Below are 13,802 nucleotides of genomic sequence, written 5' to 3'. Positions count from 1 at the left end.
TTTCTCTTTTGAGTTAGATCTAGTCTAATTTAAACTTCTGGGCATGAGGTCTTGGAGTCATCCCTTGAGCCAAAAGCAAGCATTTTGGGTTCTTGAGATCCCCTATAAGTGCATCACATAATAAGTAGGTTTTGGAGACAAGCTAGAGCTTGATTAGAACAACTAGACTCTTTTGTTGCTCTTGAGAATGACTCATTTTCCTCAAATAACTACCCTCAATGTATTTTTCCCAAAGGCTGTATTCCATGGTCTTGGGCCCAAACACCTCTTCCAAAGCAAGTTGAACCTCATCACATTAGGCTAACACCTACTAAAGACTACCTTTGTGATAAGACAAAGTATTGTGCATTGAGACATCTGGGAAACCATCCTTCTATGATTGCTCTTTTTGTCCAATGCTTACAAACACAAATGCCAAAAGATATCATTCGTTGAGTGAAGAGCCATGTTACAAAAACCTTGTATGTACAACTCAATGTTGCAATCCATAGGCTAGGACTTACCAAAGAATAAGATTCTCCTATCAACATGTCACAAGAATGTTGAGACACTATACTCAAAGGCATATGCATGAATACTACCTATCCTAAATTTTAATATGCATAATTGAATAGACTATGTGTACTGCTAATTAATTATGTAGTCTATTCACCAACATATGGACACATATAAATCAACATAGATCTGGATGTGTGAGTATGCACATGGATAAATATGATGGGAGATAGAGTGGATTAGCTCTTTGATGGGCATTGACGAGATAATAAAGCTGTAGTGAGGATGGCACCAACTGAACAAGCTAAGGCCAAAGCAATGATTAGCACCACCTTGTTTGGTCCTTTTTGAGAAGAAACCCCTTTAAATGGATCTGGTTGTGGGGACGCCATGGGATTAAAATTGTAATTAGGGGAGGATTTGGGTGCTAATGTTGAATCATCACAAGGCAATACCCCTCCTCCATATTTGGCCGATATCATGCTCTTATTGTAGCAGAGATTGAAGTTTCCTCCAACTTTGAAAGCATTTAAGGTCCTTAAGTAAGCCTCTGTAAATGGTACCTCTCCTTCTAGATTATTTTTTTGTAGATCAATGTATCTTAGGTTAGGCAAGTCCATGAAGAATGTGGGTATTGATCCATTAATTTGGTTATCACTGAGATCCAAGTAGACTAAAGAGCTCAAATTTTGCAAAAACTCAGGTATGGGGCCTATGAGATGATTGGATGCAAGGCTCAAATATTCGAGGTTTTGAAGCTTGGAAATCTCATGGGGTATGGTACCTTCCAATTTATTTGACGAGAGGTCAAGGGATTGAAGTTGAGAGAGTTGGATGACAGAGCTTGGAATGGGGCCTGTGAATTCATTGCCTAAGAGGTTGAGTTGATTGATATGAGGAGGCCATCGATGGGGCAAAGGCCCAGATAGATGGGTATTGGAGAAGGTGACAAGTTGTAGACTATCCATGGTAGACATAATCATGCCAAAGCTACTATCATTTGCTTGCACCACTACATCAGCAATGGTGACCTCAATGAGGCTAGAGAATTGGGCTAGCCAAGGTGCGGGTAAGCCTGGGGCTAGCACATTGTCCACAGACCTGCCAAATGATCCAATGACAAAATGATGTTAACTTATGCAAATCAATAAAAAGTGATGCTACTTAATAAGAATCAATATAAATGCATTCAACTTTAGGCTTTTCCTAAGGCTTTGAATGGCTTTCAAGAAATAAAAATAAAATGGTTTCATTTTGATCAAATTCAAAACCTCAACTCAAAAAAGTTTGAGATGCTGCTCTTGTTTTTTTTGTTTACCTAATGTTAACCTCAATTTTCATGAACATTGACTTAGGTTTGCTATATACACCCATGTGTATACACAAATACATATATACATGCACATGTACACACATATAAACATGCATGAGCACACACACATGCATATATGCCAAGACTCATGCATAGATAGTGACATACAGATATATGTCAAGACTTGTTAGCTATTGGAAGTAAGTGTGTGTGAGCGTAGGGATATACTTCTTGCGAGAAACTAAATGATGGCGCTTTTGGGAATACTAGTGGCAAAAGGTCAAGTGTTGTAGCTCAAGCAACTAGATCATGAGGAAGGACATCATAAAAGAGAATCGCATTCCAAGTGGGATGTTAAGGTTATTGGGCATTCCTTGGCATTGAGCTCGTGATTGCAACCCTTAATAAGGGTATTGGGTGTCCCATTGCCATTCAACTCACAATGTAAGCCCTGAAGGAGATACAAGTACATTCATATCAATATAACTATACAATACATATACAAGAGGGAGTGAGCTCTTTCATACACACATACACACACATTCATACATGCATGTACATATTTACTCACACACACACACGTACATGCATATAGATGTATGTATTTGCACATGTATATACATCTGCATCTGCATAATATTAATGGATATAGAACATAGAGAGACTAGACCTGCCCAAGCTTGCAGTGCATGTGAGGGACGTCAAGGAGTGAGCGAGATCTCTCGGCACTTGAAACGGCTTCGCGGGGCAGTCGCGGAACGCCAGCGACTGCAGGGTCACGGAGAGCTTGGACCATGCCTGCCATGGCAGCACCGCGTCCTCTATGCAGTACTCCAGGGTGAGAGACACGACGTGCCTGTATGGCTTCCCTTCATCGCATCCGATGGCCTGGTCAGAGCCCCGCCTGCTGCAAGGGTTCAGACCGTCTATGAAGTTAAACCCTAGCGCACGCAGAGCCTCCACTTGAGATGGATCTAAGGTGCCATTCGTTGTGATATTGTTGCTGCGATGATATCCTTGGTGCCGAGGTTTGGGAGAAGGAGATGGAGATGAATTTGCAGCAGGTGCAGCCATGGCTGCAGATGGAGATGGAGAAGGAGCATTAGCCTGCTCCTCTGCATAATCTGTTATCTCTTTAGCTGCTGCCAATGTCTGCCATTTCACGATCCAGGTGCCCTCTGATATCATTATCATCAGGATATGTACAACCATAGCCGAGCACAAGCTCCCCCTCATTGTGGTTTGATCTGTTGCTTGCTGTTGTGCTGCTGCAAGGTCATTTACGTGGCAGAGGAAAATGTGAAGAAACCACGGCTGATCGTTGGTGCAGTATGACAGATGCACGGATTTACTCGTTTTACATCAAGAAGACGACAGATGAAGCATGGCAGATGCGTGGATTTCATTCTTCTGACGAAGAAGGACATGGCATATGCATGGATTAACTTGTTCTATAGCAAAAGGACGAGAGATGAAGCATGGCAGATGCATGGATTCCAGTTCTTCTGATGAAGAAGGACATGATTCATAAAGTCTGTACAGCAGATGCATGGATTCACTTCTCTAAAAGGGGAAAAGGATGAGGGATGGAGTATGGCAGATGCCTGGATTCACTTCTCTAAAAAGGGGAAAAGAATGGGAGATGGAGTGTAATGGCAAATGCATGGATTTACTTCTTGTGAATGAAGAAAGACAGAAATGATGCTATAAGAAGTTTGTGCAGGTCATAATTGTGGCCATATGGAGCACCCAAACAAGTGGCCTGGCATGGCATCAAGTGCAAGGGCAGAAGCTTCTCATGATTTCCCACAAAACCCCATCATCATCAGACATGAAGAAAACCGCACTAGCTGCTTTTTGGGCCTTATGGCTGGCATAGGGCTTGCCCATCATTACTGGGTGCTTGCACACACTGTCTCACTTGCAGATGGTATGCCACTAACAATCAATGGAAGTGCTAGCTATATAATTCTCTCTCTCTCTCTCTCTCTCTCTCTCTCTCTCTCTCTCTCTCTTTGTACCTACTTTGTAAAAACTCTCTACTATGAGTATGTGGGACAACCACTTCCATAAAAAGCAAATACTGAAGGGAGTTAAATAAATAAGGAAACCTTGTACTAGCATTTCACTTGACTTTAAGGTGCGGAAAGCTTAGTCCAAGTGCTTAAGTCTGAATACAACGTTTCAAAACTTACGAGTCTAAGGAGAGGGAAGCAAATTAGGTTCAAGAAAATTATGTATCCTAGTAAACATGTCTCGTGTAGCTCTGCAAGGCATTGTTGGAGATTTTGTTGACTAGACCTTTATAATGAGCAAGAGATTGGGAAGATTTAAGGCCATATAAGGGGCTGTAGATTGCATTAATACAAATATCAGAATTGTATTGTACAAAAACTATTCAACTATTTTACGATGGCTTCCAAAAATGCGGGCTATAACACTAGTACATGTCATCAAATACCAAAGTATGTTATAAATATGGAAATGTACAGTTATCCAACATCTCTAAATGGTCTTGGTCTACAAAGATGAGGACTAAAGAAATAAAAAGTAAGCAAGTTTTAAAAATTGACATTTATCTTTCATTAGATTTATTTAAAAAGAATCTATACTATAGTTAATTTTTAAGTAATTGTGCACATTTTAAATTAGTTAAATAACTTAACTAAGTTATTTAGTTAATTCTTTTAATATTTACTTTATTAAGCTAAATTCTATTTTAAAGTATTGTAGTTAAAATTAATTGTGTTGAAACAATAGAAGTTAAGGTAGATAATATATTTAATAAGGTTAAGTTTAAAATGTTCAAATTTTTTACTTTTTAATTTAAATAAAGTTATATTATTTATTAGATAAACAAGCAAAATTTGTTGATAACTATTTAACAAGTTAGGAAAGGGGAACAACCATTCATTTGTTAGAAGTTCATTATAGTACTTTAAAGATGTTGTCTCTTAATCTAAAAAACTATAGTGATTCACTTGGTAGCTAGTCCTCTCTCTCTCTCTCTCTCTCTCTCTCTCTCTCTCTCTCTCTCTCTCTCTCTCGTATTGTGATTCTTTTAATCACTGTTGTTGGTCCTATGTGTAGTTGTAGATATTGGAGCTTGAGCAAGTGTTTTAGGCAAGGTAAATTTGGGGACAATTTCTTGATTTAAAAATGGAGAATTAGTTGAGTGTTATCTTGAATGAACATTTTGATGAGGAGTTGCACTTAAGTCATTTGATGTGAATCTATGCGAAGAATTAGGAAGTATTGGGCATCCAAGAAGCGGAAAGAACAAGTGAGGAAGTAAACAATTAACACCACAAATGATGCAATCTACTCTACTAAGTGCATAACTAATGTGTACAAAAAAATTGTCAAATGTTGGTAGAATGCAGCTAAGGGGATGGATTTAGACAATTAGAAGGAATTCTTTTCATAACTTCTTCGATACCCTACTTTCCATGTACTATAGCCTTTAGCATTCAATATTGAGATATCAATCATATGCAATATTTAGAAGAAATAGGTAAAGTACTCTGTTTAAGCTAAAAGGGTAGCTTGCATGATGGTGTTGAATATCAAAGAAGGGGAGAGATCAAGTATTGCTAGGTACTCGCAAGTGGCAAAATTATTTGGCTTGCCTCAATAAAATTTTTAGTTACAAATTTGTGTCTACAAATGGGCAATGATGGATCATTACCTCTACAACTATGCCAACATCAATGACCTCTAAAATAGCACTATTATAGTAGAGATTAAAGAGCTAATATTTGGGTTTTAGTGAAGTGAGACCACTATACTCTCGTACGCATTGGGCAAGAGCAACAACGGAGACAGTCGTCAAAATTGGAGAAAAAGAAACACCATGTATTGCACTCTTAGATCATGGCTCGGAGATAAATGTCATGGCAAGGAGTCTTTATGAAAGTGGCGGTTGGCCCATGGATGTTGATCCAAGTTGGCGAATGAGAGCTGCAAACAACTCTTCTGGAGAGTTATATGCTGTATGTCCTAATGTGCAGGTAACTATTGGAGACATAAAAGAAACATTTCACTTTTTTGTTCAAGACTCTTGTAGTTACCCTATCATTCTTGGGCAACCTTACATTTCTGAAGCCCGTTTGGAAACAAAAGCTATTGTTCAAGACTCTTGTAGTTACCCTATCATTCTTGGGCAACCTTACATTTCTGAAGCCCGCTTGGAAACAAAAGCTCTTGATGATGGTTCTTCCTTTGCTCGAATCTGAAGCAAGGATAATGAATGAGATGACCAATTTCTTACTGCGTGTGTTAACCATCATCGAAACAGAGATCGACTGCGTTGTCGTGCCGCTATGCGCACACCGTTGTCGCAGCGCGTAGGGTTAAGGTCACCACAGGGGTTTGGCAAGAGAAGAATGTATGGGGGTTTAAGAGCTTTTACTCCGGAGATGGTAGAGATAAGAGAAGGGTTGAAGGTTTCAAGCCAAGTTCTTGAAGATAAGAGACAGTAGGGTGAAGGTAGATTTAGGGAGAGGAGTAGACGGAAGAGAAGGGGTTCGAAGAGATTGAAGATGTAGAAGAATACTCCAAATATATATATATATATATATATATATATATATATATATATATATATATATATATAGAAGAATACTAACAGAGATGAAGCCTGGCAGTTTCTTTTAGCATTATGAGAAAATATAACTCTAATAGACAAAACCGTGTACAAAATAGGAGAGATTTAATATATGCAATCCATCTTAGCATAGCAATGTTGGGTGTAGAGCAGTTGGCAATCATGCCCAAGAGTGGAAGACAATCAGTTTCTACCACTACGTAAGCACCTATAAAGTATTCATGATCACACTTTAATGCTGTTACAACTCCCCACAATTCCCTTTTTACTTATGCATACCTTCTTTGACGTTCATTGAAAACTTTTGCTCCAAAACAAATTGCATACCTGTTACCTTTAAGATCATCTTGGCCAATAGCCCATCCTATCCCAATGGGACTTATATCCACATTAAGGATGATGGGCTGACCATTTGAATAATCAACCCTTTTGAGAGAGGGGGATAAAATTAACAGCTTCTTTAATTTACGCATAGTGAGAGTATGCTCATTACCCCAAGAGAATCTTTGGCATTTTCTTAATAATTGATAAAGATTTTCGGCTACATGAGAAAAATGTGGTATCCATATGAGATAGAATACATATGCGCCAAGAAATCTTCTTACTTCTGAAGCATTTGTGCATTTTTCTTGCATTCTTCTGATGGCATCTATCTTGATTGGCGAAGGTTTGCGTCCATAAGGGCCACATAGATGACCGACCACTAGGACTTCTTCTACTCCAAAAATCAACTTAGCTCTAGAAAGAGTAAGATGTACCTCTTCTAGCCTTGTCAAAATCCTGTCACAATCATGAATATGGTTAACTACAAATGTCATGCAACCATCTTCATCAAGCTCCTCATTCTTTTCATTGACTTCACATCCCTTGATAAGTACATCATCAAGAAATGGAAGAGTAAGTTGTGAAATAAAGTCCCTTAAGACTTTGTGCATGGCATTCATCATATGGGCTACAGAGTTTGTTGCACCTTGTGGTAGAGTGCACATGCGGACCAATCCAAGAGGTGTCTTCATTGTGGTAATGTCTCGGCTTTCTAATGAAAACTGAAATTGGTCATATCCTGAATATAGGTCGCCCCATAGAATAAATTGCTCTACCTACAAAATCTTCAACAAACTCATCAACAATTGGACCCGAACCAACATTTCGGATTGTGACACGATTGACAGGCTATAGATCTTGAATGAATTGTAAAGATCTATTTTTCTTAGGCACAGTAAACCATTGGTTTGAGTAAGGTGCTGAAGAAGGTTTCAAAATCTTCATCCTGATCTTTTCATTTAGAAGTTCCAATAATTTGGGCAAATGCGCCCTTGGAACAGGAATAGGTTTGAGGTTCCAAGGTACATGTGGAACTATAAAAATGACCATAGGAGCCACAATATTTAGATCCACACAACCTATTTCACTTGGTTGAAATGCAAAAGCTTTTCCATGTTTCATTAGCATTTACATAAAATAGTGTTTTTCAACCGGCGAAAGGAAATAATTTTCACCTGTTTTGAGCTCTTTTATACTTTCAGATGTGAACTTGTGACCAATGTTGGAAGGATCACAAAGACTTGGCTGATTTGCTGCCCTATCAGCCAACCCTTCACTTTCAAGAGGCAATGGGACTACCACAGGCTTGACTTTCTTATCCACCGTCTTGAATTTTGTCTCCACTTGTGCTTCAACCTTGTTGAGTAAACCAATGTCTTCTTGCTCAACAAATTCTGCATAGGCATTCTTTACAGCTAAATCTTCTAATCTTTTCTTCATTCCACCATTGCCAAAATTTGGCTCCAGTGGAAGACTAGTTTCAGCTGCATGAATTTTTCCGTCTTTCCAAAAGACGAGCTTCTGTGCTTCAGCCTCACGGAAGGCAGGACATTCCCTCTTGTCATGTTGTTAGCCGTCACACCAAATACATTGCCTCTTAAAGCCTCCTCTCATGGGTCTTTGAGTTGATGATTGTCCTCATTCTTCAACTTTGACATCTAGCTTCTCCACCTTGAAACTAATTTATGTAAGATTCAGATGAAGGTCACACATGCTTTTAGTGAGTTCATCCATGACATCATTTTTAGAAGGAACAAAAGAAGACAGAGTTGGTTGATTAGTCAAAGGAATAGGGGATTTTGAAGGTGAAACAAGCTCCATCAATGGAGTTGTTGAAGTTGAAGTAGAGCCCAATCTTAGTTGCATCTGCTCTCTTCGAGCAATCGTGTTAACTGCATCAGTAACTTCTTTCCATGCAAACTTGACTCCTGATTCAGAGGTAGCATATTCTAGCCGATTAGCAAGCTTTTCTTGCAGAATTGGATCTTCAGCCTTAAGGAATAATTTAACCTTCTAACCTTCCATACTTTGTCGGTCTTCAGCATCAAGTTGTCCAAATTTACTTTCAAATTCATGGTATAAAGTTGTTACAGCTAAACCTTTGTTGGGTTTCTCAACCCAATCAGTAAAACTTTTCTTCGTCATTAGGCCAAAGTCTTCTAAGAAGAATTCTTCACGTAGGGCTCTTTTGAATGCAGCCCAATCTGTATCTTGTTGAAAAAGACCATGGATTCTCTCTTGAAGACCATGCTTGGCTAGTCTAGTGGCAAAATAGTGACTCCATGCATGTTGTGGTACACCAAAGAAGAGCATTTTTTCAACATACAAGCAAATAAAAATAGAGACATTTTTTACCATTAAATTGTTTTAATTCCCGCCCAACTTCCTCTAGGGCCTTGATAGCTATGGAATCAATCTTCTCTTCGTCTTGCCTTTCTTGTTGTTATTGTAACATTTGGATTTGTTATTGTTGAGTCTGCTGCAGTATGTGCACCAATTGTTGTAGAGTATCTCTTAAAGAATCCCCCATCTTGGAGTTCTCTTACTTCGACCTTCACGTCGGGTTCACCAATGTTGCAACGCATAGGGTTGAAGGTCACCACAGAGGTTTGGCAAGAGAATAATGTATGGGGGTTCAAGAGCTTTTACTCCGGAGATGGTAGAGATAAGAGAAGGGTTGAAGGTTTCAAGCCAAGTTCTTGAAGATAAGAGACAGCAGGGTAAAGGTAGATTTAGGGAGAGGAGTAGACGGAAGAGAAGGGGTTTGAAGAGATTGAAGATGTAGAAGAATACTCCCAAAAAGAAATAGAAAATATAGAAGAATACTAACAGAGATGAAGCCTGTCAGTTTCTTTCAACATTATGAGAAAATATAACTCTAATAGACAAAAACGTGTACAAAATAACACCTTCTTCTATGCTGCTCAGATCGCCAATTTGATGCCTCCATAAGCTCTGAAAGGGGGGTTAAATACCAGGACACCTGATTGAAATTCAGGCAGATCCTCCTTCTTCATCTCCCACTTCGGAGTGCTATTCACTGCCTGAAAACAACGATCGCGCGTCACACAATTTTGTCAATTTCTCTTTTTACATAAAATCCTCTCAAATTGGCTAAAAGCTACATGCTTTCTTTTACATGTCATCCTAATCTAGAAGTTATCTATAGTTTTATGAATTTTTACAAGAGATAATATTTAGAATATCAAAAATTGACTAAAAACTTGTCCAAAAAAATCTAATATTTTGAACCATGGACACTAACACTAATGCTTAAAGTGGCATTGGCTCTCTAAATCTAAAAGGAAGCCACACTCTAGAATTTTTTACACGGTGTCGTGCGTAACCTTTTTTACTCTAAATCTAATATTTTTTTACTCTAGATTTGAAAAATGTATCCTTTTACCTTTTTGTCTTGGTTGTTTTCCTCCATGAAGTTTGATTTTTTTTTTGAACATGCATGCATCTTCATGATGTCCAATCTTCTTATAATGATGACATTTAGATAAATGGTTCAATCTACATTCTGTGTTGTATTATTTCGTCCCTTAGTGGTAGTATTCCTTAGGATCCTTCTTTGTAAGGAATATTATATCCTTACTTGTAGATAAGGCAACCTTCCCTTTAAGTTTCTTGTCTTTCAAAAAAATTGAAGGTATACATCCTTCAAGGCTAAGTGACTCGTGAGGAAGAGGTGAATCTTTCAAAGATGCATATTCCTTAAGGAGGCTTACAACAAGTAGCATTGTTATTGAGTCCTTTTCATGAATGTTAACTTCGATACCTTCACGTTGGTTGATTAACAATCTTAATTTTGATACATTATCTATAAGTGAATCCCTCTATTCATGGTTCAAACTATAGAAATCCTATTTCTAAGTACATCCCTTGATTTTTGGCTTTGTACCAAAGTTTTTATTCAACTCCTTCCACACTTCCTTTGCTATTCATTTGATATTAAGGTGATGGATCAAGGCCTAGAGAAAGATGTAGACTAATTGAAGCAAGTGCTTATTCATCCTTCTCTATATCCACTCTTTAGTTATTTGTGATGGTACATTATCCCAAATTACCAACCATAGTTTTTTGTGCCGATTAGAAACTGCATTTGAGTTGCCCAAGTGTGATAGTTCTCCTTTCCCTCAAATTTTTTTAATACCAAATGAAATGTGAAAGTTGAAGCCATGATTTTTGAAAGAGGTTTTAGCAAGCTTATAACAATACTTGCTAATGTCTAACTCTGATTACAAAATAGGAATTTTTCCAAAGGCTACATGCATAGTTAATTTTGAGATGAACCCATTTTATATAATCGTAGTATAAATGTAGCTTTCAAATTTCAAACAAATTCAGGGTAGCCAATGTGAACAAGGTTAGAGACAAATTGGTTGGTGGAGAATAAGTGTGAATAAGGCTTTAGTTGAACTAGTTTAGGGATAAGAGAGTGTGAAAAGAGGGAGTTTTAAAATTAAGGTTTTAAACATTAGCTCAGGATAGATAAGAAGAAGAGAGAATTCAAAGGCACGGCCACACTCCATGGCCATCATATTGAAAATGCCATAAAAATTTTCAATTTATGCTACAATGGAGTCAACCTACTTTAGTTTATCCTTTATACTGGTGATTGAGATTAGAGCTATGTGCTCATTTCAAAGCATGCAACATCTTTTTTCTTTTCTCCTTTGTTTCTATTCAACCAGAAGTAGCCCCCCTACTTGACTTCACAAGCTTGCCCCCATTCTTTGATGGAAGCAAGCCATGAGTTTGAGTCAAAGCACCTCCCTTAAGCTACCCCCTTAAGCAAAGGGTTTAAGCATTCCCCTTTCTTAGCAATAGCACTTGACAAACACCAAAGATTTTGACCTTGAACTAGCCTTCTAATAGTCATATCTTCAATGACAGCCACTCAAGAATGTGACAATGACCAAATGAAGGATAAAAAAAATTATATCTTGCTTGGGCGAGACCTCTTCCACACCTCCAATGCACTTGATTCCCCTAAACTTTGAATAGCAGCTATGAAAGCTTCCACAACCTCACAACCTCTAGGAAATTGGGTCTGATACCAACTAAAAAGATGAGGGATTCAAGGAGAACCATACATAAAATGTGCCGTAGGTTTGAGAAAGCAAAGAAAACCACACACTCTATTGCATGATAGTTGCCTCTTAAATAGGTATATGGATACATCAAGTAGATTGTATTTAGTCTAGTTTTTGCTAACTCACACCTTTATCCATCCAACTCCTCATCCTCATCTCTCCATGCTCTAAGATATACTTTATATTGTGTTGCATACAAAGAAGGCACCACTCATATGCATAACCACATACAAATGTTTCAATGTCAAGTACATATCATATTTATAGAAGTATCTATGTTCAAAAAATACTTTTCATAGGTATTATATATGTATCTATCACTATATTTAAAGGAAAAAAGCATTAAAAAAGCCTATTATATTTATAAAGTACATCTGCTCACTTAGTACCTATCATAGATACTTTCCATGTATCTATCACAACATTGAGATAGACTTATGGCCTAAAAACTCCCTAAAAAGAACCTATCATTCAGTACCTATGCCCATTAGGTTTTTAAAAGGTATCTAATTCAACCTTGATATGCCTAAGATAATGTACTCTGTGTGTGTGTGTGTGTGTGTGTGTGTGTGTGTGTGTGTGTGTGTGTGTGTGTGTGTGTGTGTGCGCGCGCGCGCACGCATGCGTGTGCGAGTGCGTGTGCGTGCGTGCGTGCGTGCGTGCATGCGCGCGCGCGCGCGCGCGCGTGTGTGTGTGTGTGTGTGTGTGTGTGTGTGTGTGTGTGTGTGTGTGTGTGTGTGTGTGTGTGTGTGTGTGTGTGTGTGTGTGTGTGTGTGTGTGTGTGTGTGTGTGTGTGTGTGTGTGTGTGCATGCGTGCGTGCGTGCGTGCGTGCGTGGGTGTGGGTGTGTGTGTGTGTGCACGCGCGTGTGCATGCGCGCATGTGTGTGCATGCATGTGTAGTATAAATGTGATGAAGAAATCTACAACCAAAGATAATTTTGTCATTGATCTCAAAGTCAACATCGTCCAATTCTGGTAATCACTCTTTGTTCTAATTGTACACCTATTGGAATTTACTATTCTACATGCAATGGTTTCATATTTGTAAATTATTTTCCTAATTCAAATTAAAATGTAAATTATGTTTCTAATTGAAACTATTCTCATGTTTTTAATAAGTGCATTGCTTAATCTATATGTACTAGATATTACAAACAAGTTCCATTTTGAGATCTTTTTGTATCCTTTATTCTGGGGCTATGTATTGGATAGTAGAATGGGAAGATTAAAAACAATGGTGTTGGTATTTTAATTTGTGGATGGAAATGAAAAGAATGCCAAATATATGGATATTTTGTATGATGCTTGTTCTTAGTTTTAGTATAATGAGATGACTCCATGAAAAATGTAGTCCAGCTTCAACAAGCAACAATAACAAAATTGAGCAGCTTTCCATGCTTCCACCCTATTAGTTTTATGCTCCTACATCTTTTAGTATGTTTTATCTAATTTTTTACTTGTTTTCAAATAATTGAGATCATAACATCTATGAAGGCAATACATATTTTTCCCTAAATAAATTTTGATATTGAATAATATCTCTTGTACAAGAAATTGCATTGTAGTATCATGCATATACTTAGTACACTATATAACCATGTTTCATATGAAATCTTTATTTGATACAAAATTATTTTTTTCAAACCAAAAATTTTGTACATTGAAGTATTATTATTCTTGGAGCAAAACTTGATGCTTATACAATAATTAGGGTATTGTATGGATAATATGCCTCTATTAGACCTACAAAATGTACCTTTGAATAATATGGGCAACTAAATGCAACTTATAAGAGCCAATCTCAATGCCATTGGATCAAAATGTTAAGCTAAGTGCTAATGTGGGCGAGATATTGGAGGATCCCACTGACCTTTGCTCACAAACCAAGAAGAAAAGCATGCATTGGTTTATTATAGGAAATAAACATTGTTGTAGAGAAGTTAAATCGATGGACAAAGCATT

The 13,802-nt window shown here is 37.8% G+C and overlaps 1 protein-coding gene across 1 annotated transcript; it reads right to left on the bottom strand.

The window, feature by feature from the left end:
• Positions 1 to 362: 362 nt before the first annotated feature.
• Positions 363 to 3,637, bottom strand: LOC148034776 (receptor-like protein 51). Its single transcript, XM_087679750.1, has 2 exons — positions 2,478 to 3,637; positions 363 to 1,596 (listed from the first exon to the last, which is right to left on the bottom strand). The coding sequence occupies exons 1-2, from the start codon at positions 3,041 to 3,043 to the stop codon at positions 735 to 737; spliced, it is 1,428 nt and encodes a 475-aa protein (XP_087535876.1). The 5' UTR covers positions 3,044 to 3,637; the 3' UTR covers positions 363 to 734.
• Positions 3,638 to 13,802: the final 10,165 nt, after the last annotated feature.

The sequence above is a fragment of the Lygodium microphyllum genome, chromosome 6 (assembly GCF_053477565.2).
Source record: "Lygodium microphyllum isolate KBCC chromosome 6, Lygodium_microphyllum_v1.1.10, whole genome shotgun sequence".
Lineage (NCBI taxonomy): Eukaryota > Viridiplantae > Streptophyta > Polypodiopsida > Schizaeales > Lygodiaceae > Lygodium > Lygodium microphyllum.
This window is presented reverse-complemented; position numbering and strand designations above follow the sequence as displayed.